The sequence below is a fragment of the Medicago sativa genome, chromosome 3 (assembly GCF_051527215.1).
Source record: "Medicago sativa cultivar Bolivia chromosome 3, Bolivia_mono, whole genome shotgun sequence".
NCBI classification, from domain to species: domain Eukaryota; kingdom Viridiplantae; phylum Streptophyta; class Magnoliopsida; order Fabales; family Fabaceae; genus Medicago; species Medicago sativa.
The window spans coordinates 85,007,399-85,035,214 of NC_140751.1; the positions used below are offsets into that span (position 1 = coordinate 85,007,399).

Sequence of the window (27,816 nt, forward strand, 5' to 3'; positions counted from 1 at the left end):
TAGACCACAAAGTAAGACAAACTGACACTACACCAAATTTTTTAAAATGAGCATTAGCACAAGAGAACCTAACTAATTGAGCAAACCACTGGTGAAAACTAGAGACATTCACATTCTCTTTGATGGGTACAATTTGAGTTTGCATACCAAACCACACCGGGCGAGTCCAAGGACATAACAGAAGGGCATGTTCAATAGTCTCACTTTCCACATTACAGATAGAACAAGTGTTACTAATGCGAAGTCTTTTCTTAAAAAGATTTTCCTTAAGAGGGAGGAGATTGTGGCAAAAAAAATAATTAATTAATTGATATAAAGTTAAAATAAATAATTTAATTAATTAAAATAAATTTGAATAAAAGGTTAAATAATTTAATTTTTGACAAAGATGAAATAATTTATTAGATTTTTTTATTGTAGGGGTATCTTAGTACTTTTATAAATAATCAACACTTCTCTCTCTTCTCTCTTTTATACCAAACAACACATCAAATCTACTCCATTTTTCACATATTTCTCTCTTCTCACTCTCTCTCACCTATTTCTCTCTTCACAATTTCTCTTCCCAACCAAACACACCCTTAGACTTAGATCATCTTCCCCATGTCTCATGTCTGCCTCACTGGTGCACATCTTCTAAGAGCTGCAATATGGACACGAGCTTCCTCTAAGACACCGGATCTATTTGGTGGCGGTGACAGCTTTGCTTTTCCTTTCAAGTGCTACTACAAGGTAAAGCCTCAGATCTGTTCTTTACTTCTTCAAGACCATTATGCTTTTACATGTTTTTTTTTCCTTCGTTCTGTTCATCATTTTCACATCTGTCATGAATGCTCTTTTGCTATTACATGTCGATCAATTTCTTTTTATACTGAATAGTTTTGCTGTGTTTTTCCTGGAAATGTTTGAGCTCAAATTTTAAAGCTTTCTTATTATTATTATTATTATTATTATTATTATTATTATTATTATTATTATTATTATTATTATTATTAGTAGTAGTAGTCTGGTTCACCCTGCAATCCTTGTTAGTGAAGTTCATCAATGCAATGCAAGTAAGTTATCCATTTAGCTTCCATTCTTCTCCCGACTGTTTCAATGTTAATAACTTAATATGCATTGAATGGTAGGAGTGAATTAATTTCATTCTGATCGATTCAAGCTAAAAGAACTTTCTATGGTCACATGTAACAACTGTCTACTAACAAATTTGGTGGTCATGTTAAAATAATATCTATAATTTTTTTCCTGACTTTTTTTAAATGTTAATAACTTAATATGCATTGAATGGTTGGAGTGGAATAAATTCATCCTGCTCGATTCAAGCTAAAATAACTTTCTATAGTGTCACATGCAACAATTGTCTACTAATGGTCATGTTAAAATAATATTTTATGTCTTATGACTGAATGAAAACCCTCCAGCACACCCTGTAGTATAATATTTTCAATCAGCATAGTTTTAGTTTTTATGTATGTGGTAAATGAGTTTATATAATGTGCAATTCTTATTTAGCCTGGTCATATTGTCTGTTAGGTTTGTACATAAAACAGCCCAAGATCTAAGAACATGCCATCTACACATTTTGTTTTCTTTAGGTAAGTATGGGGAGTAGGAGTATTACTGGGATGCAAGTATGACCAGTCAGCCAAGCTTTAGAATTCAAATCAAAATAATACCAGAAACAAGGTACAAAATTCTTAACAAAAACACCTATAAAATGCCATAACATGAGGCAGGAAGAGTCAAGCAAGCTTTAGAATTCAAATAAAAAATACAACCAGGAACAACGTATAATGCTTATAAAAATTATCCATAAAGAAAACTGTTGTTTATTTATTTGCTAGTGTCAGCCAAGCTAAACCTCCCACCACACCTCCCACCACACCTCCCACCAATAGCCATTTAGGTGTCCTTCTTGATCTTGCATCTAGAACAGGCCCCAAAAAAGTACTTTGGGCTTGAAAATCAGTACAAAAGAGACCTGGCCTTTGACTAAATGGGCTTGTGTGCATTAGCTTTCTAAGCTCTGCAACCAACTCTCCATTTGTAAAGCTATATCCCTTTTTACGAAATATTCTTAGAAGGGTAATTATGAGAGGGGAATGACACCTCCTTGACTCTCTGCAAACAGCTCCTGCATCTACGGCATACTCAAACCCTTGGCATGCAGATATAAGAGTTCCGAGTGCCTTTCCATTTTCCGTAGCACCTTTTAAATCTTTCACAAGTTTATTTGTTACTGAAAAATCGCAATGTTGTTCGATTGCGCCATTAAGCATTCCTCCACTGTTGCAACTGTCGATCATCATCGTAAAGTTACAACCAAAGGGTACCATGTCGTTAATTTGGCGAAGATCCTTATCTGCAGATAACAATGAATTAATATATTGTTCCCTAAAAAAAAATTAATATATTGTTATTTCTTAATATGTTGAGATTTAAGAAGAGGAGGGCATTTTATTTTTTCAAACAAATCTTTAATCATTGAACAAAAAGGTAATAAATTTCAACTAAGCATTTTATTTACTCAAACAAATCTATGATTAACAAGTGTGTAATTATTATTTAAATCTATGATTAACAAGAGTGTAATTATTACTTTTAAGAACATACATGCAAAACTTTAAATCAACAAGAGTGAATAAAAACTAACCCGTGATTATATTCCCATCAGCAGCCAAAATGTAATTAACGACATTGAATTCCGGCTCCATTGTGATTTTTCGGCTTCCGTGGCCCGAGAAGAAAAAATATATGACATCCCCATCCTTAGCTTTGCTAGCCATCCTTTTGAGTTCATCTTTGATGTTTTCAGCGGTGGCCCATGATGATAATGGTGAATAGTCTATGTACAACTTGACATTCTCTTCAAGAAAGCCAAATTTTGTAACAAGTAAATTTTTCATGACTAATGCATCATGTCTGGTTCCTCTAAGTTGTGAATATCCATGACCTTGGTGTGTGAGCGATAATACAAAACCAAATTTAGTCATAATGGGAAAAAGGAAGAGAACTTGAGATGATGAGAAGATAATTGAAGGTAGAAAGAAAAATTATCAAGATGATGAGAGTATGGTGTGGTGTTAGTGTATAAAGGAAGAGAACTTGAGAGATAATTAAAAGTAGAAAGAAAAATTATCAAGATGAAGAAAGTATAAAAATTGAAGGTAGAAAGAAAAATTATAAAGATGATGAGAGTATGAAATAACCGTGGTGTGGTGTTAGTGTATAAAGGAAGAGAACGATAATTGAAGGTAGAAAGAAAAATTATAGAGTATGAAAAAGTGTAGAGAGTATGAAAATACCATTGGTGTTGTTGAGATATATAGTGAAAAGATTTGTAAAAAAAAAAAATATATAGTGAAAAGATATGTTACTTGGGATGCAAGATTTGTAAAAAAAAAAAAAATATATACTGAAAAGATATGTTAATTGGGATTCCAAAGGTTTTTTTTTTTTTTTTTTGCAGGGATATTTAGTTGCCCTCAAATGTAATATTCTTAATTATATATGGTCAAAAACTTCACTCATATATAGTATACTGTATTTATTCCAAGCAGTTATGATTTATACAGCATAAGATACGTTCATGATATACTATATACTTCGGTTAGTTGGCATATTAGCGGTTATAACCAAGGTTATTAAAACAGGACCGGACTGGCCGGTTCGACTGGTACAACCGGGAACCGGTCACCAATCCGGTCTGAAGGGCATAAAAACCGGTCTGTTAGAAAACCGGTGAAAAAACCGTTAAACCGGTTTACAACTGGGAAAACCGGAAAATTCCCGGTCTGAAAAAAAACCGGAAAGATGGGGAGGATGTGTTTTTTGCTCCTTTGAAACCTGCGGATCTGAATCTCAATAAAAGAAGAAATAGATAAAAACATAGATGAAGAAGAATGAAATAGATCAAGATAAAAAGAAGAGATATCAACAGCCATTATAGAGAAAGAGAAGAAAAATTAAGAAGAAGAAGATGGGAGGGAAAGAAACATCTTCTAAAAGAGATGACAATAAGATACGGTGGCCGCTGGCAAATGCTACTAGTATTGTGAAATAATATTAGGGTTACATGATAACTTGGGCTTTTAAAGAGAAGTCCATACTGAATTGTTTATGGAGCCATTACTTACTCATTGTTTCTATAAAAAAAAATAAAACATAAGAAGAAATTGTAACAAAAAAAAAAAAAAACTAAAAAGAAATGGTTTTCGTTGGATTTAAATTGAAAAATGGTCATTATTTTTTTTAAAAAAAATCTCTAACGAACCAAGTAGACAAATAGACATGTTATTATTTTAAAAAAATTATAACTTATTTAATATAATATAGTAATAAATTATTCAAAAAATTAATATTTTATATATCCGGTTCAACCTCCGATACAACCTCTAAACCTTAAATCCATACCTATACCGGTTTATTGTCCGGTCCGGTTTTGATTACCTTGGTTATAACCTTAAAAGTTAGAACACATATGTAGAACTAACGCTAAGAGCAGGCTTGACTTCAAATAGATCTAAAATTTTATTTTATTTGTCTAGCATTTGTAACTTTTAAGCACCGATAACTCTGATCAAAGGTGTTTTTAGTGTCCAACTCAATGCATGTTGTATTCGGTGTCTATGTCTATGTAAGTGATTCATAGATTTCCGCGATTATTTATAATAACATAAAAACTTTAATATTGAATAAATATCATTCCCATTGTGTATTTTGGTTTTGTTTGTTAAAGAAAATAATAATATGATGGGATAAGATCACAACAAAGAATTACTAATAGACAGTTAAAATGATGCTACTAGCTAGCTAACTTGTGTTGAACAAGCACAAATAGAAGGATTTGAAATGGCTTTCAAACAATGAGAATTCAAACTTGCATAGGCAACTTACGTCTATTTTTTTCTTAACTGTCTTTGTATGAAAACCATAATATACCTTTTTTTCTATCACCTTTCCACGTAACCTAAGCAACCCACCATTTTCACCATCATAACCTAAACCATAATTTGATATGATCAACTTGCCCTCAAAATTCTCAACTAACTATTTGACTCTTCCCATCTACTCCCTCCGGTCCTATTTATAAGAGAAATTTGAGTCAACAAAAGTTAATGTATTTGGTTAAAAAAATGGACCAAATACATTAACTTTTGTTGACCCAAATTTCTCTTATAAATAGGACCGGAGGGAGTAATTAATAACTCCTTTTTGTATACTACACATATATAGCATATTGTCATGTACCTCTGTATCATATATACGGTAGCTATATGTATTATACGGTAGATATATGTATTTTTGTCATATCAATAAATGTATTTTAATAGGACCGGAGGGAGTAATTAATAACTCCTTTTTGTATACTACACATATATAGCATATTGTCATGTACCTCTGTATCCAGGGGCGAATGCTTGTGGAAGGGTGGGGTAGCTTTGGCTACCCCAAAATTTGTATTTTCATTGAATGATTAAGTGTATTATCCTAGTTAGCTACCCCAATAATATATTTTTGGCCACCTCAAACAAGTTTATTCGCTAAATATTAGCACAAATAAAAAGATTAACAAACTAATATTTGATTAATAAACATATTTGTCTTATTTTGACATTTCGGTCTCTACAACAACTATAGAGAGAATATTTTTAGCAATCAAAATTATCAATAGTCAAACAAAATGGACGATAGGTTAATACAAATAGTTTATTATTTACATCGAAAAAGAAATTGTTAGTCTATTTTCAAATATCCAATTATGAATATATATTTGACTCCATGAAGCCTAATTTTATAGAGATTAAGCATATTTAACCCTTAAATTTAATATATAACGTTAAAACAAAAATTAATTTTCTTTACCTAAAAAAAAATCTTTGTATTTGGCCCCCTCATAAAAATGACTCTAGCTTCGCCGCTGTCTGTATCATATATACGGTGGATATATGTATTATACGGTAGATATATGTATTTTTGTCATATCAATAAATGTATTTTTTTTTGGTAATGGCCGATGTTTGAACCCCGAACCTATATTTTATGCATTGTCCAACCAACTCTGCTACAACTGATTATGGTGAATTCAAATTAAATTAAATCATTTATTTAACTAAAGTAAGTATCATGCAACCAATCAAAATGGGTCACGGTGGATTCCATAACATATATGCCACCTCACCTCAAAGAGACCGTTGTACTTTATATTGGAACTACATACACTTCCTAAACACGTTTTACAAAACAGATGAGCCAATGTGTAATTGTGTATTATCTCTCTCTCAACTTCTTCCTTCTTTCATCTCTTAGACTTAGATCATCTTCCCCATGTCTCATGTCTGCCTCACTGGTGCACATCTTCTAAGAGCTGCAATATGGACACGAGCTTCCTCTAAGACACCGGATCTATTTGGTGGCGGTGACAGCTTTGCTTTTCCTTTCAAGTGCTACTACAAGGTAAAGCCTCAGATCTGTTCTTTACTTCTTCAAGACCATTATGCTTTTACATGTTTTTTTTTCCTTCGTTCTGTTCATCATTTTCACATCTGTCATGAATGCTCTTTTGCTATTACATGTCGATCAATTTCTTTTTATACTGAATAGTTTTGCTGTGTTTTTCCTGGAAATGTTTGAGCTCAAATTTTAAAGCTTTCTTCTTCTTCTTCTTATTATTATTATTATTATTATTATTATTATTATTATTATTATTATTATTAGTAGTAGTAGTAGTAGTAGTAGTAGTAGTTGTCATGTGACTGAAAGGTCACGGTTCAAGTCCTGTAAACTGCCTCTTGTGTAAAACACAGGGTAAGGCTGCGTACAATACACCAATAATGGTGGGACCCCTTCCCGGACCCTGCGTGTGCGGGAGCTTTAGTGCACCGGGTTGCCCTTTTAGTAGTAGTAGTAGTAGTCTGGTTCACCCTGCAATCCTTGTTCGTGTAGTATATGTGTATTTATTGTATATTTCATATGTTTCAAATCATTTCATTTAAATACTCAGCACCCAAATTAAGTTTTTAATTTGATCAGCATAGCTACCTCCCACTTCCTTTGTCTTTTTTGTTGCTGCACAGCCGAAGCCTTGAATTTCATTTCATGCTTTACTGTTTAAGTTATACATCATCATCACATATATATGACCTATGAACCTGAATAACTATTCAATTTTGCTAGGTTTAATGACGCGGGATTGAGATCAACCCTCTCCAAGCTTTTACCAATATCTGAAGCAGCAAAAAGAATCCCCACAATTGCAGCGCCTCAACCCCCACGAGCATGATGATCCTCAGATCTGTTCTCTACTTCTTCAAGACCATTATGCTTTTACATGTTTTTTTTCTTTCTGTTCACCATTTTCACATCTTTCATGAATATTCTTTTGTTGTTAAATGTTGATTTTTTTTTTTCTTTCTATACTGAATAGCTTTGCTGGTCTTTTCCTTGAAATGTTTTGAGGATATACGTGCAGGTTCATATCCTGTGAAGCTTCTTTTTATCACAAATTCTAAAGCTTTATTATTTTTTGTCTTCAACGGAATAAAAAGTCAAATTTCCAGAGTTCTGGTTCACACCTGAGTTGAAAAGCATCCTATAATACTATGGAACCCAATGTGAACCCTATAGTAGGTAGTAACTAAGCTTTTATTTCACAGAAGAGTATTAGTGGCCAGTATTTATTGTATATCATCTTGTATGTTTCAAACCATTTCATTCAAATACTCGGCACCCAAACTGAGTTTTTAATTTGATCATTGTAGCTGCCTACCACTTCCTTTCTCTTTTTTGTTGCTGCCCAGCCGAAATTTCATTTCATGCTTTAATGTTTAAGTTTATATATCACCTTATATATGGCCTACAAACCTCTGCTTAAATATTCAATTTTGCTAGGGTTAATGGCGTGTCAGTGAGATCAAACAGCGGAAGCGGCAAAAAATAAACCCATAATCCCCATAATTGCAGCGCCTCAACCCCCCACGAGCATGATCATCCTGGCCTATACGCTACAAAAAAAGGCAAAGACTAATTCGGAATACTGTATAAGTGGGTGAATTACGCTAAAGGATGGAGGCTTTGATGGTTTGTTCTTCATGATGGCATTCTCTCTTACTGCAAGATTCACAAACCTGATAAAATCTTTGTTAACCACGAAATTGATAACATAACAATTTCAACCGAGAAATTGATAAATTGGCTTCTGGAAGAAGGAGCGGGTGAAGCAACTATTCCGGAGACCAAACAAATTATGAGAACTGAGTTTGCAGCTATACAGAATCAATAAGTGTTGCTTAAACAGAAACTCTCTATCCTCATTGAAACGTTATGCCACTTAGCGGTACTCCATTTTAATTTTTTTTTAATTCTAAGCTGAAACCTTCAATTGTGTTCAATTCACCCCTATTTTTAGAGCCGTTTGTAAATTATTATTCTGTTTTTGTTTGTTATTATTATATATACTTTTCTGTGTTTACTTTTAACTGTAAGAGATTAAAATAGTTAGCCTCTTTCTGCTTTGTAAGACTTGAAAACATAGTCCTTCGATAATATAAGTCCCTTGGAAATAAAAGAGCACTATTAAGATCATAGTCCCTTTTTGGAATAATAATGTCCCGTCGGAATTAAGAATGAATGATCTTAACGGTATATAAAATATTTCAATATTTTTCTATTTGAGGAGAAATGCTAGTATCACCATATTGGAGTGGTTGTAGTGTCATATTGATGTTTTGGATAAAATAAGGTTAGAATGGTGGTACCATATTTGAGTGGTCTCAACACCATAGTAGAGTGGTAATAGTACCATATTGGTTTCAGTATTAAAAGAGTGGTCTTAGTACCATATTAAAGGTGTAATTCTCGAACGGTTTTCTACAGTGCAGTAGTTAACCGCACAGTTGTAGGTGGACTTGTTTTATCTGGGAGGCGGTGTGGTTGATAGTCTGTCTTGCACAATTTTGGGCAGTGCCACGAAACGTCTTAAAGAGAGCGACCTCGTCGTGACTCAACCTATTAACAACTTCGGTAGAAAATAGAATTTGGAAAACCAAAATACAACAATTTAGAAATCCAAAAACAACAATTTTAAGACGATTCGACTGCTATGTGTATCGAAGAAATTACTTATTGATGTTTCATTGTCCCTAAAGACAACAAGGATAAATCAAGCTATATAGAAATACATCTTTTCGATTGAAACAATGAAGTGCTTGTTGTTATAACAACAACACTAACGAAATTCACATATGCTATTTTGAATCTATTTGAAATTTATTTTCAAAAATCAAAACCGCACTGTGAATAAATAACTCTAATTGCCAAGAGAATAGGAACCCCAAGCAGGTCCTAGGTGAAAATTAGCAGCCACCATCAAGAATTGACATTGGTTCACAATTTATTTTTAATACAATTGTGAGAAATCATGTCATATGTTCCACAATTATATGAACATGTCAAGTGATGCTTTGTAGCCTAACATGACTAAAGAGAAATTCACTGATATGACTAGTTAAGTCATTCTAGTTGGTGAATTAAGTGAATGGTGAATAAACATTAGCGCATCGCGGCATATTTGCCATGATTATGCTATATTCAAAACATATGCTACTGCTGAAAATAAGAAAGTGTTTGTTATAATATTATAACATCATTAAAGTTGTTGGCATTGGAGATATGAAGTAAGAAAGAATCTGAATTTCAGATTTAAAAGAGAGACTTGTGTACCATGCATTCTTGTGGGAAAAGATTGCGCCTTTGATGGTATGTTCAAAATTAAATTCTCCTTATATTTTATAAGTTGTGTGATTTTAATATTTGACATATCAAAACTTATTATGTGAACAAGCATTTAATTCTAAACTTGAGTAACTTGGACTTAATTCCAAAGTTATATGATTAGACAATTTTATTTTTTGCAGTCAAGATAAATGAACCAAAAGTTCATATAAATCAGTGTTTAGAGAATTTGAATCTCTAAACTTAATAAATTATGATATGTGCAAACTTGATGGCACATAACCTAGAAATGATATTTTATCATATTTATTGATGATTGCAAATTTTGAAAAATAAAATTGATATGCTTGATATGTTCAATTTCTTTAACAAAAATTGAAACTTATGTTGGCTAGAGTACTCAATTCTATAAACAAAAATTCTAATTAAGAAATTTTTGAAGAAAAGACAGTCCAACTTGTCTTATTTTTGAACTTGGGATTGTCTGACATAAGTTCGGATTTCGAACCCAAGAGAGCTAAACTCACTAGTAGAGCCTATGAATGTGTATTCATTGGGTATGCTATAATTAGGGAAGCTTATATGTTTTATGACCTAAATGCTAAAGTGATCATAGAGTCAACCGATGTTGATTTCTATAAAGTGAGTACCCCTATAAATTAAAGAACAGTGGGAGCACTAGTGGGGGTAAACTAAATTCCCCTTGTATATTAAGAACTAGTGGGGGCACTATATCTGATCACATTCCAGTCATCAGAAATAGTTATGAAAACATCGTTCGAGATGTTATAGAACCTTGAAGAGGTAAGAAAACAAGAATTGCTAAAGAGTATGGACTTTATGGTTTATACATTGAAAGAAGATCCATTAAGCCTTAAGGAAGCTATATCCTCATTGGATGCTGAATTATGGCAAGAAACAATAAATGATGAAATGGATTCTCTGGAGTCCAACGAAACATGACACTTGGTTGACTTGCCTCATAGTTGCAAACTAATCGGTTGTATTTGGATTTTGGGAAAAAGAACTAAAACCTGATGGTACGGTTGATGAATACAAGGCTCTCCTTGTAGTCAAAGGTTTTAGACAAAGAGAAAAAATATATATATTTCTTCGACACTCATTCACCAGTCACTAGAATCATATCCATAAGAGTACTAGTCCCTTTAGCCGCTGTTCATAATTCGATAGTACTCCAAATGGATGTGAAAGTTTCTTTTTTTAGGGTGAACTAGAAGAAGAAATCTATTTGAAGCAACCTGAAATTTTTTGCTATTCATGGACAAGAAAACAAAGTCTGTAAGTTAGATAATTCTTGGTGAGGTCTAAAATAAACTCCTAAGGAATGACGTGAAAAATTTGACATTCTAATGCTATCGAATGAGTATAAAGTGAATGAAAGTGACAAATGATATTTGCACGATCATATGTCTCTATGAAGACGACTTGCTCATATTTGATTAAAAGATTCATGTTATGAATTATGTGAAATCATTATTTATCAACAACATTGATAAGAAAGACCTAGACAAAGTTGAAGTAATTATTTGACTATAAACTTGCAAGCATATATTATGATCCAAGTGTAAGAACACTTGAGATGGAGTTAGACAAACAGAATATGTGAGCATCATTGGCAGTCCTTAGGTATGCCACTGAATGTATTAGACCCGACATTGCCGATGTCGTGAAATTGTTGTGCAAGTTTACTAGTAGACGGATGAGAAGCATTGCTATGCTATTGAAAGAGTCACGAGGTACCTTAAGAAGACTATGACTCTAGGATTACTTTACGAGGAGTAACCTATTGTACTTAAATGGTACAAGATACAAATGAGAAGTATTATATCGTACTTGAATGGTACAAGATACAAAATAGAACATCCTTCAAATGAGTATTAAAGCGACCAGTGACTGTACATTGAACATCACTGTAGGAGTTGTTTGTTGAAACAAATGATATTGACTCAGTCCACTATGGAATGTATCTGGGATGAGAACACTAGAGAAAACTAGTGAAGAAGCAAGTTGATAAGATGCTTGTTAGTTGAGAACCCTTAGTGGGTAAAATCGTTGCCAGAAGTGTTAATTCATTGTGATAGTCTACATCTATTACAAAAATTGAGAATCGTTAGTACAATGGAAAGAGACGATAATTAAGGAACGAACACATAAAGGGTTAGATAGCTAGCTACTCTCAAAAGGAACGGTTAAAGTAGATCATGTACGTACTGATAAAGAATTAGTCAATCATTTGACGAAAGGAATTACTAAAAAGAAAGTCCTAAACACATCCAATAGGATGGGACTAATGACCAAAGGTCACAAGTGATGGTAACCCGACCTACATGACTGGAGCTCCCAAGAAATAGGTTCAATGGGTAATAACAAGTCACAAGTGATAAAACATGCTATGATAAAAGTAAGAAAGCATGATTCCTGCAGCGACAGAAGGATGAGATAATAGAAACTCTTAATGAGATCTATACTCTATGTGGAGTGGAGTACATAGCTACATGAGTACTCTTGATAGACTCACCTATAGGAATGTGGAACTAAGGCCGGTTCCTATGGAATTTGGGGCAGAATACCTAGAGCGTTCGTTAAAACCGGGATACACGTGCATGGCCATAAACGCACGGGCTTTTAGAATACACCTTATGAAAAGATTTGTGTGTGGGTTCTATCTCTGAGATAGAGTTCAATGCTGTAAGCAACTCTTGTAAATCGGAATATTAACCGCTATGCAAAGATTCAAGTTGTAGGCGACACCTTTGTTTATTAGCAACCTTATAGAAACGTTTTGACGTTATTATTGAAACCATTTTTTAAATTCAAGTGGGGGATTGTTGGAACATTGGTGTGAAGTTGGAAAGAAATTGGAAGGTTGGAGGATTAAACACTAAGTAATTAAAATTTGATCTAGTGTTGTGTGAATTAAAAAAAATAAAATGTGGGGCACTTAAAATAGAACACACACATTAGTAGTGTTTAAATTGCGATATTTAATTTTAAATACCCGATAATGATGAAAATAATAGTAATTATTATTTTTAATTCAAGGATATCACTCCCCATAATTTTAGTTTATGTTGGTTGTGTTAAGATTGAGAATCCAACTGAATTTCCTATCTTTCCTTCGTTAGTGGATTTGTTTCTTTTTGAACTTATTACCCTTATTTCCTATGTTGGTTCTATTTAACTATCACTTTCAAAGTTCAATGCAACATTTAATATATTTTTACCAATATTACCCTTATTTATTTATTGCGGAGAAAGAAATATATGAATGAGATATTAAATGAATAAGACTATTATTGTAAAAGTATAAATTATTGTATCAAAAGTAGTCACATTTATTAATTGTCTTGATTTGTGTAAAATATCAGAAAATGACAATTTAAAAGGAACGGATGTAGTAATACTATAATATATTGAGTGAGGTTCATTTATACCACTCATATGGGTGACATGAATGTTGTTACTCTAAGTGTCTCTTTTGAATTTTACACGGTAATTAAGCAAATGATTAGTAATGTTGATTTTAATGGTAAAATATGTTCATTTTTCTAAAACACCATTATTAATTAATTATAGTTAGTTGAATAATTAGATGATTGAAATGCAATAAATAGGGGTATGTTAGTAGAAAATAATAATAAATATTGTATTTGTATTATAAAAGGGAAAAATAATTTTAGACAAAGAAAAGTAGTAAAAATGATTGTACCAAAAAAAAAAAGTAGTAAAAATGACATTTATTTGGAGACTGAAGGAGTAATTAATAGTATAGGACGGAGGGAGTAAATATTAATTCTTTGAAAATGAAATATGTATTTCGACTTACTTTTGATGAAAATCATTTTTAATAGAATAGAGATAATTTTTTTTTTTTTTGTAAACCGAATATCCTTCTATTTGTGCTTGTTCAACACAAGTTAGCTAGCTAGTAGCATCATTTTAACGGTCTATTAGTAATTCTTTGTTGTGATCTTATCCCATCTTATTATTATTTTCTTTAACAAAGAAAACCAAAATACACAATGGGAATGATATTTATTCAATATTAAAGTTTTTGTGTTATTATAAATAATCTCGGAAATCTATGAATCACTTACATAGACATAGACACCGAATACAACATGCATTGAGTTGGACACTAAAAACACCTTTGATCAGAGTTATCGGTGCTTCAAAGTTACAAATGCTAGACAAATAAAACAAAATTTTAGGTATATTTGAAGTCAAGCATGCTCTTAGTGTTAGTTCTACATATGTGTTCTAACTTTTAAGGTTATAAACAAGGTAATCAAAACCGGACCGGACAATAAACCGGTATAGGTATGGGTTTAAGGTTTAGAGGTTCAACCGGATATATAAAATTTTGAAACAATTTTTTTGGCTAAAACGACACTCATTTTGAAACGGATGGAGTACTATAATCAACTTTATTAATTTCCCTAATTTTGTTAAAAAAGGGTCTTATATTTAGTGAACGAGGTAGTAGTATAGGACGGAGAAAGTATATATTAATTCTCTTTGAAAATGAAATATGTATTTCGGCTTACTTTTGATGAAAATCATTTTTAATAGAAGAGAAATAAAAAAAAAATTGTTTTTGTTGTAATTTGGATATCCTACACACAGAAAATCTTTTTTAGAATTTTAACATTGTTGCATGTCAAAAATTGAATCCAAACCCATGACTTTATTTAAGCTAGAAGATAAAAATAGAGTATATGATGTTTATATTTTTTTTTTTGAACCATATTAATGAAATTACAGAGTGAAATGAATTAATGGCAATGAATTAATATTTACAATGAGTTCTTAATTACATGCCGCATTTGACCACTTTTGACAATTAATATAAGGTGTTTTAAATATCTCAGTGGAAAAAAAAAAAAGAGAACATAAATGAGAGAAAATGGGAAAGGATTTAGGAAAATTCTATGGTGAAGTCATGAGAATGACTTTTCTGGTGAAGTTAACACTATATCATCAAAAATATAGTGAGTAACACCCCACTGTTTGTACAGTGGCATCAAAAGTTCAGTCCCTATAGTATCATCAATTCATCAGATTAACAAGACTACACTTAATCTAATTTTATCCAACCTTGTTTTAAGTGTAACACCCCATAAAGTGTAACACTTAAGACTATCACATAATATCATCAACTCTGTTTGCATGTTAAAGATGTCAACGATAAAATAGTACCTGTAAGTCCAAGATGTTGTAAGTATTACTAGATGAATTACTATTGATCATTAATCAGTAATCAACAATTTAAAAATGAATCAAACATTAAGATCAAAATTAACTTTTCCAAAAAAGTCAGTTTTCTGACTGCACCATAGAACCTCCCAAGGATTTATCCAAAAAAAGAAAATGGGAAAGGATTATTATTTTAATAGATTCAAATTGAAAAGATAGAAGAAATATTATAAGGAATGATGCGTCAAAATTCAAAGAAAAGGTCCGAATGTGTTTGGGTATTAAGTTTTAGACATGCATGGGTCAAAGAGGTGTCAACACAAACATAAAATCGAAACGACTCAACAAGGCACCGTTTAGCAACAAAAGAAAGAGGCTCAACTGTGCAGTGAAGTAGGCTGCAAGACAAGTAGGTCACAATCTCCCATATCACTCACTCATTTTCGTTTCTTCTTTCTGCTGCATGGAGAGATTCAAGAGACAAACCTGTATCGTTGTTGCCGGCGATGAAGGTACTGGCAAGTCGTCTCTCATCAGTGCTGCCTTCACCGGCAAATACTCACGGATTGACGCTCGCGTACGGCGGCGTGTCACCATGCTACACAGGGATACGTATCCTGATTTTGTGCCGAATTTAATCATTGAGGCCTCTTCAAAGTAATTTTTTAAATTGTTAGCTAGAATACTTACTTCGTTTTTCACCATTTCGCTTTATTGCTTACTCATATTTTACTATGTTTGTTTGTGCAATTTTCATAAGATATTTATGTATTTTATATGTTCTCATCTTTTGATTCACTTATTTGAGCTTATTTTCAAAAACTTTTTTCAGCTTATTTTCACAAGTTTTCTAAGACAGCTTATAGAAACAACTCACGAACAATTTTACTTTATTTTATCTTTTGCTATAAAAATAGCTTATGTAAGCTTTTAAATAACCACTTATCATGATAAGTGCTTGTTCTATAAGCTGCAAATAAGCTGTTTATCCAAACAGGCCCTATTGTTACCAACATTGTGTTTTATGAGTCTCAAGTAAAAAACCAGTAGACTAATGGTACATTGTACCTTGATTTGTGGCTCTTCTTTGCGCCTATTCCTCTTTAGAGCATAAGGCTTTTTTCCATCCTTGTGCATTTACTCAATAGTTGTTTGGGCACTGTTACAATTCGTGCTGGTGATTAATTTATTCATGTTGCAGCATTGACAAAATTTCTAAAGACCTATGGCGCGCTGACGTAATTGTCCTCACATATGCATTTGATCAGCCTGAAACACTTGAAAGAATAAGTAGTTTTTGGCTCCCTGAAATTCGCAATCGACAGGTTATGACCTCTCATTTTCTTTTGAATTTTTAAGCGAAGTGATAGTATTAAAGAGAGATAAAACTAGTACTATTCTGCAAGAATGTAAGGAACCTTTCTATTAATACGCACAAGCTTCTAAACATCTGTTAATTGTACATCTTAATTAAATTTGAAAAATATATTTGTATTTTTGTTTTTAGAGAATGAATGTGTTAGGAACCTCGATGTCAACGGGCTCTGAAGAGGATTTTTATCCACTGCGACCAAGACGACGGCAAAGCGCTAAACCATGATGAATTTAGTAATCATTACCAGGTTTTAGTTTTTCTCTCTGCCGTATTAACTGTCAAAATTGTGGCTTGTTTATAGTACAGCACTTTGTAGCTTGATTATAAGCTTGTTAATATCATTTTATGCTAGGTTAACTTGCTTATAATATTTATGAAAAATCTAACAAAACTATTTACAGCTTGTATGTTTCGATTCGCCTATGCCACACTCGGAATATATCACTGTATTGGAAGGCCTGAAAAAGATATCACTCGAATTTTGGAATTCGAAAGGAATTACTTTGTCCGGATTTCTATTTATTCATGCACGTTTCATAAAAGAAGGGCGTAAAGATGCAGTGTGGAATGTGCTCTGGAGACATTGCTACAACAATAACATCGAGTTTGCTGAAAATTTCAATCCTCCAAGACAAACTCCTGATCAGGTTTTCTTTTGAGATGAATTGTGGTCTCTTAATTATGCTCTTTTTATGTTATACATGTATGTGTTCAATTTGTAGACAGTTTTAAACTAATTTCTTTTCTATTCATATTCGATTTAATGTCTGCAGAGTGTTGAATTAACTAAAGAAGCTATTGATTTCTTGACATCAACTTTTGATAAATTTGCTGGTTTGGTATGTCATTTTTGCATGACCTTGAATAATTTTACCTTTTCATACTTGCAATGTGCAATTTATAAATTAACCATATATTTTCCTTCCGCCAGGATAAGATGCTAAGTCCCCATGGACTTGATGACTTGTTTTCTACTGCCCCGGAAAGGTAGATTACTTTCTGCAGATTGTGTACCTAAGTTCACATTATTATTCATTTGAACTGGTTTCTTACGATCACAACTGGACAGTGTGATGTAGCATCTTTCTTATGTTGGCAATTTTTCAAATGTACACACATTACATTTGCTTTAATGATGTAGTATATACTTCTGAGTTCTTCATTGTTTTTATATAATCTAGCTATGGCATTTTTAAATGTTTACCTCTCCGGAGTCTAAATGCCAATGAAGGCTCTTGGCTGTGATATTTGATATTTTTATAATTTTTAATTGCAGTCCCTGGGTTGGAAATCTATACGAGGACGCTGTAGAATAGGATGCTGTTCGAGGACTTTCACTTGATTCATTTTTGTCAGAGGTGCACAAGTCTTTTATATTTGTCTATAGTCTCTTCTAAATTTTGTTGAACAATGTTTGTAGACGAGTTGTGGGCGCTTCCATGGATAGTTTTATTACTCAATTTGAAAACTGTTCTGACAATCAAGGTTGTCACGGTTTTACTTGATGCATGTGCATATAGGATTTATGGTTTCGGATCCTCTGCTGCTAATATCTACTGCAGTCTCTGGGTCAATCCAATGACTCGTATATTAGATCAGATTATCAGAATTAAAACTTAAAAATAAAAAAACTTTCAGCTTTCTCTTCAGTCTTACCCCCTTTATTTTCACTCCAGTAACATGTATTTTGTGTTAGGAATTGCCTTTCTCTTGCCTCTACCTAACTCCTCATCATTTGGAATTGGATCAGCTTCCACGTGTCTTTCACTGTGTGCCAGCTGCTCTTTTTTTTTTTTTTTTCCTAACAAAATCTGCTACCTCATTCTTTTCCTTTCTAATGATTTCCCCACTCATAACAATTGTGCTTCAAATTAATTTGCAAAAGAATAAAATAAAAGTCAGATGAAGATCCTTTCACACATGATCACCACACAACATTTTCTCCAATGAACTGTAATAATAGTTTTCAGCTTTCAACTTTGTAAGTGAATAGGTTCAATCTGGAAACTGAATCACAACACTTTGTGTTTTGGTCTTTGGAAAACGATATAATAGTTTTCAGCTTTCAACTTTGTAAGTGAATAGGTTCAATCTGGAAACTGAATCACAACACTTTGTGTTTTGGTCTTTGGAAAACGATACTGCAATTGAAAGTTCTCATATTCATATGTATCAACTTTTTGAAGCTACCGGTTGCTTCTAAGGGACATGAAACCATGTGGTATTCTGGTAGTGAATTGCACCAGAATTTCCAACAGACCCAAACACATTAAAATCTGAAGCTTTTTCTTATTTGTTCAATATTATTAAAGTCTCGAGCTATATAGCAATATTCCAACGGCTAATATAAAAAAGGTTTAAATGCATTTTTGGCCCCCTTTCTTTGCAAAACTTGCGATTTTGGTCCTATAAAAAATAATACCAATTTTTGCCCATATGTTTAGCCCCTTTTGCAAAAGAGGAGTGCTATATCCAGTGAAGGATAAGCATAGTGAATGTCCCGAAGTAACATATGTGCTGTCTTTTAATTAGTAGTCAAACTTTCAACTTCTTTCTTTAATGGAAAACATGGGAGGAAAATGGGAAAGTTAAGCACCAAATGCACAGGCCCGGCCTTGGGGTGCGCAAGCAGTTCAACCAAGTCGGGCCTCCAAAAGCTATGGGTCTCAAAAGAAAAAATTTAGTCTAATACCCACACCCTACCTAAATAAAAAAAAAAATATATTACTTCTTTTTCTTTTTTCGATACACGTTTGAGTTTTTTCTAGACTCTAATTCTCCTTTCTTGACATATATCTGATGCTATCAAACCACCCCCAATTGTTATAATCACTTAATCAGTCAATTTGGAAAGCTATTTCATTAAAAGAATCACAACAATCGTTTCTTTTTCGCATAAACCATTCGTTTTCCCCTTTCCCACAACGGAGGAGTGACAAATCCAAACGACAGCGTTAGGTAAATTTCACCTCTCTTTCACTTAATTATTATTTTTTATTTCGTTTCATGTTTAGAAGTTCTTCTAATTTTGAATTTTTAACGAAGCTTAGTTACACCAAAAGAAATTGCATTTTTATTTTACTGGGGCCTATTTTAAAAAGAGAGTCGAGCCTCCTCCCATTTCATAGGAACGGCCCTGCAAATGCACATTCGCTGTTTTTCACGAAATTTTTATTCACTATATACATAATTATGCTTTGCAAAAATGGTCCTTTTTATGATTTTGACCAAGTCAACGCCCACGTGACACCTCACTTAAGTGAGTAGGATGTCACGTGTGCTATTTTTGATTTAAAATTAAGTAAAAAACCACGCGTGCATTTCTTTAATGGGAAATGCTAACCAAGCACTGGTTAATGTATCAAATATATTAATATTTTGCATCGAATGATGCATTACAAGTTTAAGAAGTATCTTTTTTGATTTAAAATTTCCTCTTTTGGCTTTCCTAACCAGTGTCCTCCCTGAGGGGAGGGCACTGGTTAGCATGACCCTTAAAAAAAATGAAAAATGAAGAACATGTGAGCTTCTATGGAAAAAACCCAAAAACAATCTTCTTCCTTCCTCTTCTTCACAATCTTCAACATCATCATACAACTTAGTAAAAAAACCCAGAAATAACCATCAACACCCAAAACTTCTCCTTCTAACAACCTCATCATCAGTGGCGAAGCTAGAGTAATTTTTACGAGGGGGCCAAATACAAAGAATTTTTTAGCCAAAGAAAAATTATCTTTTTTAAAATTTTATATATTAAATTTAAGGGTTAAATATGTTTAATCTGTATAAAATTAGGCTTCAAGGAGACAAATACATTCATAATTGAATATTTGCTAAATAGACTAACAATTTATTTTGCAACATCAACAAATAAGCTATTTGTATTAAACTATCGTTCATTTTGTTTGACTATTGATAATTTTTGTTGCTAAAAATGTTTCCACTATAATTGTTGTAGAGATCGAAATGTTAAAATAAGACAAATAAGTTTATTAATCAAGTAATTATTTTCTAACATTTTAATTTATGGTAAGTTTTTACAAATGAATTTGTTTGAGGTAGCTAAAAATATTATCCGGGTTGCCAACTATATTAATGTTATTCAATACTAGCGTCCAGACGGGCACTCCCGTGCCCGTCTGTCCGCTTTTTCTACTACGCTAACGTATGTATATACTTGATATTTTTTTTTTGTATAAATTGTTTTTAGTTTATCATATATGGGAAGAGTGAATGTAAGCGATGAATTTACTAAAAAATATGAGATTTAAGAAACAAATAATAGGAATAGAAGAAATGAGACAACATTATTGTATTTGATTCAGAATGAAGGAGAAATATGTACCTTTTTGAACCCTTATGAAATATTGTTTTTCAGCCTTATGCAATCCCAGGATAAAGCAACCCTCCAAATCTTAATTATGACTACTCTCTGCATAAAGAGAACTCACCAAAACAACATAAAAAATTGCTTATTATACTACTCGGAGTACATAAATCAACTCTCGATTATTGTATCATATTACATCAAACAAAATTGAATGAATATGTTAAAGGAAGTTTATAAATTGATTATATCAGAATGAATTATTGAGTGTTGTCCCAAAAAAAAAAAGAATTATTTGAGTGTCATTTGAAAGGATACCAAAAGACATATCAAACTAAACTAATACTGCTATGTACATCATCATGGATTATATGCTTATATTTACCTTTTTTTTTCTTCTTTCTTCCATGTATTCTATTTATATTTAAGGGGATGTCATTGCCTCAATCAAAATTATGCCTCTTCCCATTCCCTTGATTAAACACGCCTAATTGAACATTCCCTCAATATAATGAATTTTTAAATGAATATTTGCAAACACTAAGTTATGTTACTACTTCCTTTTCTTATTGAGTAAATTTCTTTTGAAACTAAGCTGTTACATGTATGAAAAGTATATTCTTCCATGTATTCTATTTATATTTAAGGGGATGTCATTGCCTCAATCAAAATTATGCCTCTTCCCATTCCCTTGATTAAACACGCCTGATTGAACATTCCCTCAATATAATGAATTTTTAAATGAATATTTGCAAACACTAAGTTATGTTACTACTTCCTTTTCTTATTGAGTAAATTTCTTTTGAAACTAAGCTGTTACATGTATGAAAAGTATATATTACCTTGCAAATTCATCTAATCAAAATGGGCTTCACTAAGGTCCCCCAAAAATTCATTTATTGATTCATGCAATCCAAATGCCTTGTTGTATTCATCCTTAAATAAAAGAATGGCATATAAGTTACTATGGAATGGTTGAAAACACATAAAATAAAGGGAACCAAAATGAAGAATGCAAAAACACATATCAATTACTTTGAATCTTTCTACAATCCACCGTCAAAATAAAAATTGTAAAACCGACAAATGTTTGTAAAACGTAAAATTAAAATTCACAATAAAAGATGATAAGAAGCAAATTTCTAGATGAAATGATATGTAAATTGCAGCGGAGAATAACAATGAGCTTACCTTTTAAACTGATTCCGTTTTGATTTGGTCATGTTTCTTGTGCTTTTTTTACTTGCTGTTTTAGAAATACTTTGCAGCACATACTCTTACGGTGGCCAAGAATAACATAATTTGACCATCTTCTCCTTTTCGCATATATTTATGTTCATCATTACCCCGTAGTGCTTCTTTCTCTCTTCCAGGTTCATTATACTAAATGTAGTTTTGAACTTTAAGAGTAAAAGTAAATTGGACACAAATTCATCAATAATCAAACACTCAAAACCGAAATTTGCACACTAAAAAACAAAATTAAAAATAACAGTGGCAATTCCGTTGTTAAAAGGTCAAAACTAAATATTACTGAATTAAAAAAGGGAATTATGCGTGATTTCTGTAAAAGGGAATTAAAAAAGATTAGAGAAGAAATGTGACAATACCTTAATCACTCAGTGCCGCAATGGTAATCGTACAGTAGACTCCACTGGTTCGCTCATCCTCATGATTGCCATTCTTTGATTTCACTTTATTCTCTATTTTTATGCGGTTAGTGTTGTGCAAATAAAAAGGATGAACATATCAATCCTCCACCTTCTCTTTTAACATGAAGAGCAGTTGCGTTAACATGAAGAGCAGTTGCGTTTCTTTTTAAAATATGGTAACCACCTTCCACCTGTTTAGTTTTTTTGAATATTTGCAAAAGGTGAGGGGCAAAAAGGGTAAGAAAATAGGCTACACCAAAATTAAGTTTTCCCATCATCATCAACAACTTTCATCAATCTTCAACAAACTCAGAAAAAAGAAAAAGGCAAAAATAAAAAATAAAATTTTCTTCATCAAAATCAAATCATCTTCATCACTAACAAATAATCAACAACACATACTCATAGAAATTCATAAATCAACTGGAAAATTAAACCCAAAAAATTCAACTATCAACATCCAATTCTTCTGCTTCTAAGAACACCATCATCAACAACAATAACAACTTGCAACAACATCAACCCATTAAACAATTTAACAACCAAATTCTTCTCCTTTTTCGATTCAGATCCACAAAAAGCAAAAACAATATCAATTTCTTTGTGTACAACAACAGAAACCAATTTCAACTTTATCACAACAGTAACCGATTTATTTGAGAAGGCTCCGGTATAGATGTCGGTGACTTAGGCGTGGTGGCGGGAGTGATGCGGCGTGAGCGGAAGAGGAGGGTGTTGGAAGGTGGTTTGTTGTGGGTGTTAGTATGTTGATGAGGGAAAGTTTCTTGCATTGTTTGAGTGTTAATGTTTATCGGCGCGGCGAGGAAAAGTTGCAGGAGAGTGAAGTGATGAAGTAAGCATTACAAAGGGGAAATGAGCAGAGAGAGAGTGGAGAGAATATAGATTTTCTGCGTTTTGTTTCAAGGGAGAGATATTTACTTTTTATTTTCATTTTATTTTACTAAATGATGAGTTAGCCTTTTCTTTTTGAAAGGGGTTAAGCATAGGGGGCAAAATTGTTATTATTTTTTATAGGGGTCAAAATTGCAAAATTTGCAAAGATATGAGGTCAAAAGTGCATTTAAGCCTATATAAAAATCATGATCACGTTGCATTCACGCACAATAAAATAATTGCGATGGGGTTGGATTTTTTATTTGCCGACCCCATCTAGTGGGATAAGGCTTGGTTGTTGTTGTTGTTGTTGGGTTGGATTTTTTATTTAAAATAATATATTTCTGAACTAATTATCATCCAATGGCTGATATTTTCGCAGCACATAGTGCAGTAGACAAAGTGGCAGCCGAGGATTTAATTCCAACATTTAATTTGCATCACCATTGATTTTTTTTTTTAATATATATATTGTTTTCTTGACAGTGGGCACTCATGACACTTCTAAACCCTTCAGCTAGTGTGAAGAATATGATATACATTGGATTTCATGGTATTCCATTATCTGCTACCCGTGTGACTAGGAAGCGAAGCATAGATCGCAAAAGACAACATTCATACAGAAATGTATTGCAATGCTTTATTTTTGGATCCAGGAAGGCGGGGAAATCCGCATTATTGAATTCTTTCCTTCAAAGGTATTTTTTTTTTTTTTTTTGTGTTACCTTGAAGGTTCCTGGTAGCATAACTTTAAATTTTGAACATCATATCTTATTGAATTCTTAATGCAGGCAATTTTCTGAAAATTACAATCCAACTGACGAGGATCGTTATGCTGTAAACGTTGTCCACATTCCTGGTGTAAGTGATACTTGATTGACATTTGACAATATCTTTTTCCTGTGACAGAGAGAAAGACAATTGTTTTCTTTTACCTTTTCCAACACCAAAACCTTCATTTGATGTATTCATTTTGGAGATCTTGGCATTTATATCTTCAGATTCATATTTTTATCATTTTGTTTACAGAAAACCCCGAAATATCTTGTGCTGAAAGAGATTTCTGAGGTTGGAGTAACAAAGCTCTTGGCCAACAAGGAGTCGTTGGCCTCATGTGATGTTGCAGTTTTTGTCCATGACAGGTGACCTTTGATATTAATGTTCACTATACCATCATATACTATTGAAATTATGGATTTCAGTTTATTTTGCAATTCATCTATAATATATGAATCAGTATAAGACGAAGTTTCACTATTGAACTACTTTGTCCTTCATTGGTGTTAAACTAAAAGAAAATAGAGAGAAAGCTGAACTTGGATTTTTCTATTCCTTTAAATAGTCTGTTAACTGTATAAAAATGGCTAAAAGTACAAAATTTATAGAGAGCTTAACCTACCCTGCTGGGATTAGCCTACGCCCAGCTGTAACAAACTTAAACTGGCACAGGAAACTAGACATTTATAAATTATAATTGTTTAAGCTGGCATGTCATACCTCATAAAAGAGCTAAGCTAATGAGGCGGTGCTATCTGACTGAAAAAATACAAACTGCTTTCAATAGCAGTAAACCTAAGAAGTTTGGAAATTTTATATTCACAGGAATGTGTTCCACAAAAGTAAAAGGCTTGTTGGAAAATAAAACTATTAATTACGGGATGTTTTAGGAACAACATCATTCAACAAGGGTGAAAGTTATTAAGTTTGCTTATAGTTTAGAGGACCAAACGTGTTTTTTTGCTTATAGTTGAAACCGTGAGTACAAACATAAGCTTCAAACAACTTAAAAATAAGATTAATAAGTCATATGAATTTGCGTGGTATTCGTTATGTTTAGATTTACAACTCATCTACGGGCTTAGAAGTTAACTGTAATTTCATGTTCGTGTGGTTTGGATTGTGCGTAATTCATAGTAATTACTTGGAAGAATGTTGGATGTATAAAGCTCGGCTGATTAAATATTCATTTAGGTCTGATGAGGCTTCATGGAAGGCATCATCAGAACTCATGCTACAAGTTGCCACACACGGAGAAAAAACTGGTTTTGAGGTGCCGTCTCTTATAATTGGAACAAAAGATGATCTAAAGTCAGTTGAATTGTCCATACAAGATTCAAATAGGGTATTTTCGTTAACTTGTTTGTTAATTTGCATGATCATATACATAAATATTCTTCTAAACATTGAATGGTTAGATACAGAGATATTTAATGCGGTGAAATGACGCACATGGAATTATGTTTTCATCTGAACCTTCTGATTGGCATTAATTATATATAATGAAGCACAGATACGGACACTGGACACGACGACACCACTAATCAGTTGAGAAAATCACATAATTCAGTGTAATTATATGGGTCGGTGTCAGACACGGCACGTGTCCGACACTGGGACACGCCTAATTCGAGGAGTGTCCATGCTTCATAATAGTCTGTGTATATATATGCTTTGGTCTTCAGATTGAAATTTGATTGAGCAGATTTAAGGCTAATTTATTTTCTTGTTTCAGTTTCACTTTTTTTATATTGTGATGTTTTGGATTTGTGACATTTTTTTTTGCATTTACTGGATTTTTATTTTATCCGATCTTTGAATGGCAGTTTGAAGCTATTAACCAAGACTTTGGAAATATTGCTATATCTCATTTACATTAATATTGCTATACCTGTTTCAAGCAGAAGTTTGATTTGGCTCTACAAATTATCTTTAATTTTTTAACTGTGATTGTTAAGTTAAGCTGTATAATTAGACAATTTTCTCTCTTATTACAACACTGTCATATGCATTTTAGTATAGGTTCGTGTTATGACTTCAGTTGCATTTGTTGTGATTATATTTGAAAAGTTAGATTTGTCGAAATTATTGTAGGTCTCAATTTATTCAACAATTGGATCGTTGGGGTTATCGTATTATTCTTCTTCTTTTTTCGTTCCTATTCTTCTTTTTTGTGCTATGAAAAAGGGACTTAAAAAATTTTAAACTACTGAGTGAAGAGCATACTGTTAGCTTTTGCATTTATGGGCAACATCTACAAGGAGTGCAGATAAGCATAGCTGAGTGTTAGAACAAATTGTAAGGAAAAAAAATAAAAATCGTATTATGATGTCTTCCTTGGCATATATAATCATGGCATATGTGATTTCTTGATGCTCGGAAATTGTCGAGCAACTTCTGACATGCCAATGTGTTTTGTAGGTTAGTCAGAACATGGGAGCAAAGGATCCTATAGCAATCAGTGTGAAATCCGGGGATTTGAAAGATGTATTCTGCCAAATTGTAAGGGCTGCTGAGCTCCCTCATTTAAGCATCCCAGAAACTGAAAACAGAAAGATTCGTAAGCAGTACAAAAAGGTCATAAGCCAAACACTTGTATGTGTTTCAGGTATATGAGTTTTCAGATTGACTTGTTAATTGTTCATTAAGTTCCTTTTGATTTTTTATGTTAAAGCTGTTCAATCTTGTATGCTAATTGCTAACTAGTATAAAATGAACCTATTAACCTGTTTAAATTTGGATGATTTGATTTATCTTTTTTCATGTGTTCTCTCTCTTGGTTTCATGATTCATTTTGATTTTGCAATGATTTGTCACTTATAACCTTGAGGTGTTAGTGTTATGCAACTGAAGTGGTCCCTATTGGTGTGAAGAATTAGCCTGTTTAATATCTTCTATGTTGTTGTTGGTTGACTTTTCTGAATCTGTTATTCACTGGAATTGCTTTGTTTCACGTTCTTTTGATTTCTTGTTCTACAAATGGTTCTTGAAGTTGGAATTTAAGGATTAGGTAACAAATGAATATCAACAAAATCAAATGGTAGCAAATGAATAAATGATTATTGCCAAGTCCCTACATTATAGGAACTTGGGAATCATCTTAAAGATTCCTGTAGAAAGCAGGCCAAAATGATGGAGTTACTGCATGAACGAGAACAACCCATTTTTGGGCTTTCAATTTTTTTGGACATTCACGGTCAACTTTTGACCAGTTTTGCCATTGAGTTCTAAAGACTTGTAATTTAAATCACAAGAAAATATAACCGTGGCTTTTGTTTCTTTGTTTAATGGTTTTATTAACCCATCTTATTGCAGTTGGAGGAGCCGTGATTGTTGTTGGTGTGACTGCTTACAGGCTCTATGCTGCAAGGAGAGGTGTGTCTGATTAAATAGCGAAGGTATTGAGACCTTCAATTAAACGCCTTTAACATTAAAGGCTTTTTTGATGCCATCTGCTGTGGAGTTTGAATATATTTTGTGAGCATGTATCACGACCTTCAATTAATTTTTGTCAAGGTTGAACTAGATTTGCACAAATTCTATATACAAATCATTTTGGATGTTTCATCTTCTATTAGTCACGGACTTCGTGAAGTCATATAGGTAATAATGCGTTATACTCGGGTCTTAACCGGAAACTCTTTAATAATGAAAGCATTGTCTCTGTGTTTATCTTTACATTAGGTAGTCCTTTGACTCCACTACCAGTGTAGTGTCCATCTACATGTCTTTAATTAAATTGGATAAGGATAGGTCGGGACGGTGAATATAATTTCTTTTTTTTTTTGTGTGTGTTACCCGTCTGGTTTTCATGGGAAGCCACACCCTCCTAATTCGGA

At 32.8% G+C, this 27,816-nt stretch overlaps 2 protein-coding genes, 1 long non-coding RNA gene and 1 pseudogene across 10 annotated transcripts; 3 read left to right on the forward strand and 1 right to left on the reverse strand.

The window, feature by feature from the left end:
* Positions 1 to 585: 585 nt before the first annotated feature.
* On the forward strand, positions 586 to 8,531 carry LOC146941211 (uncharacterized). 2 transcript variants are annotated; one of them, XR_015032283.1, is made up of 3 exons: positions 586 to 732; positions 6,313 to 6,459; positions 7,180 to 7,422. It is a non-coding gene; the product is annotated as an uncharacterized LOC146941211 (long non-coding RNA). The 2 variants fall into 2 exon arrangements; XR_015032284.1 differs by lacking the exon at positions 586 to 732 and adding an exon at positions 7,894 to 8,531 and having other exon boundaries at positions 6,235 to 6,459; positions 7,180 to 7,632.
* On the reverse strand, positions 1,636 to 23,266 carry LOC146941212 (metacaspase-9-like). Of its 6 annotated transcripts, XM_085754987.1 has the most exons (6): positions 22,265 to 23,266; positions 21,846 to 22,054; positions 21,497 to 21,590; positions 20,673 to 20,759; positions 2,657 to 2,956; positions 1,636 to 2,365 (listed from the first exon to the last, which is right to left on the reverse strand). In XM_085754987.1, the coding sequence occupies exons 5-6, from the start codon at positions 2,907 to 2,909 to the stop codon at positions 1,833 to 1,835; spliced, it is 786 nt and encodes a 261-aa protein (XP_085611113.1). In that variant the 5' UTR covers positions 2,910 to 2,956; positions 20,673 to 20,759; positions 21,497 to 21,590; positions 21,846 to 22,054; positions 22,265 to 23,266; the 3' UTR covers positions 1,636 to 1,832. The 6 variants fall into 6 exon arrangements, 2 of the variants coding, with proteins under 2 accessions (XP_085611113.1, XP_085611112.1); XR_015032279.1 differs by lacking the exons at positions 1,636 to 2,365; positions 2,657 to 2,956 and adding an exon at positions 14,510 to 14,955 and having other exon boundaries at positions 22,265 to 23,228; XR_015032280.1 differs by lacking the exons at positions 1,636 to 2,365; positions 2,657 to 2,956 and adding an exon at positions 18,077 to 18,191 and having other exon boundaries at positions 22,265 to 23,217.
* Positions 15,275 to 16,864, forward strand: LOC146941213 (mitochondrial Rho GTPase 2-like). The gene is made up of 4 exons (XM_085754989.1): positions 15,275 to 15,609; positions 16,154 to 16,277; positions 16,460 to 16,574; positions 16,729 to 16,864. Exons 1-3 carry the CDS (start codon positions 15,416 to 15,418, stop codon positions 16,550 to 16,552), a joined length of 411 nt encoding a protein of 136 aa, XP_085611115.1. The 5' UTR covers positions 15,275 to 15,415; the 3' UTR covers positions 16,553 to 16,574; positions 16,729 to 16,864.
* On the forward strand, positions 16,647 to 27,544 carry LOC146941214 (mitochondrial Rho GTPase 1-like; annotated as a pseudogene). The gene is made up of 10 exons (XR_015032278.1): positions 16,647 to 16,974; positions 17,101 to 17,166; positions 17,259 to 17,314; positions 17,604 to 17,685; positions 23,687 to 23,898; positions 23,992 to 24,061; positions 24,230 to 24,342; positions 25,172 to 25,322; positions 26,399 to 26,585; positions 27,293 to 27,544. The product of XR_015032278.1 is annotated as a mitochondrial Rho GTPase 1-like (transcript).
* The last annotated feature ends 272 nt before the right edge of the window (positions 27,545 to 27,816 follow it).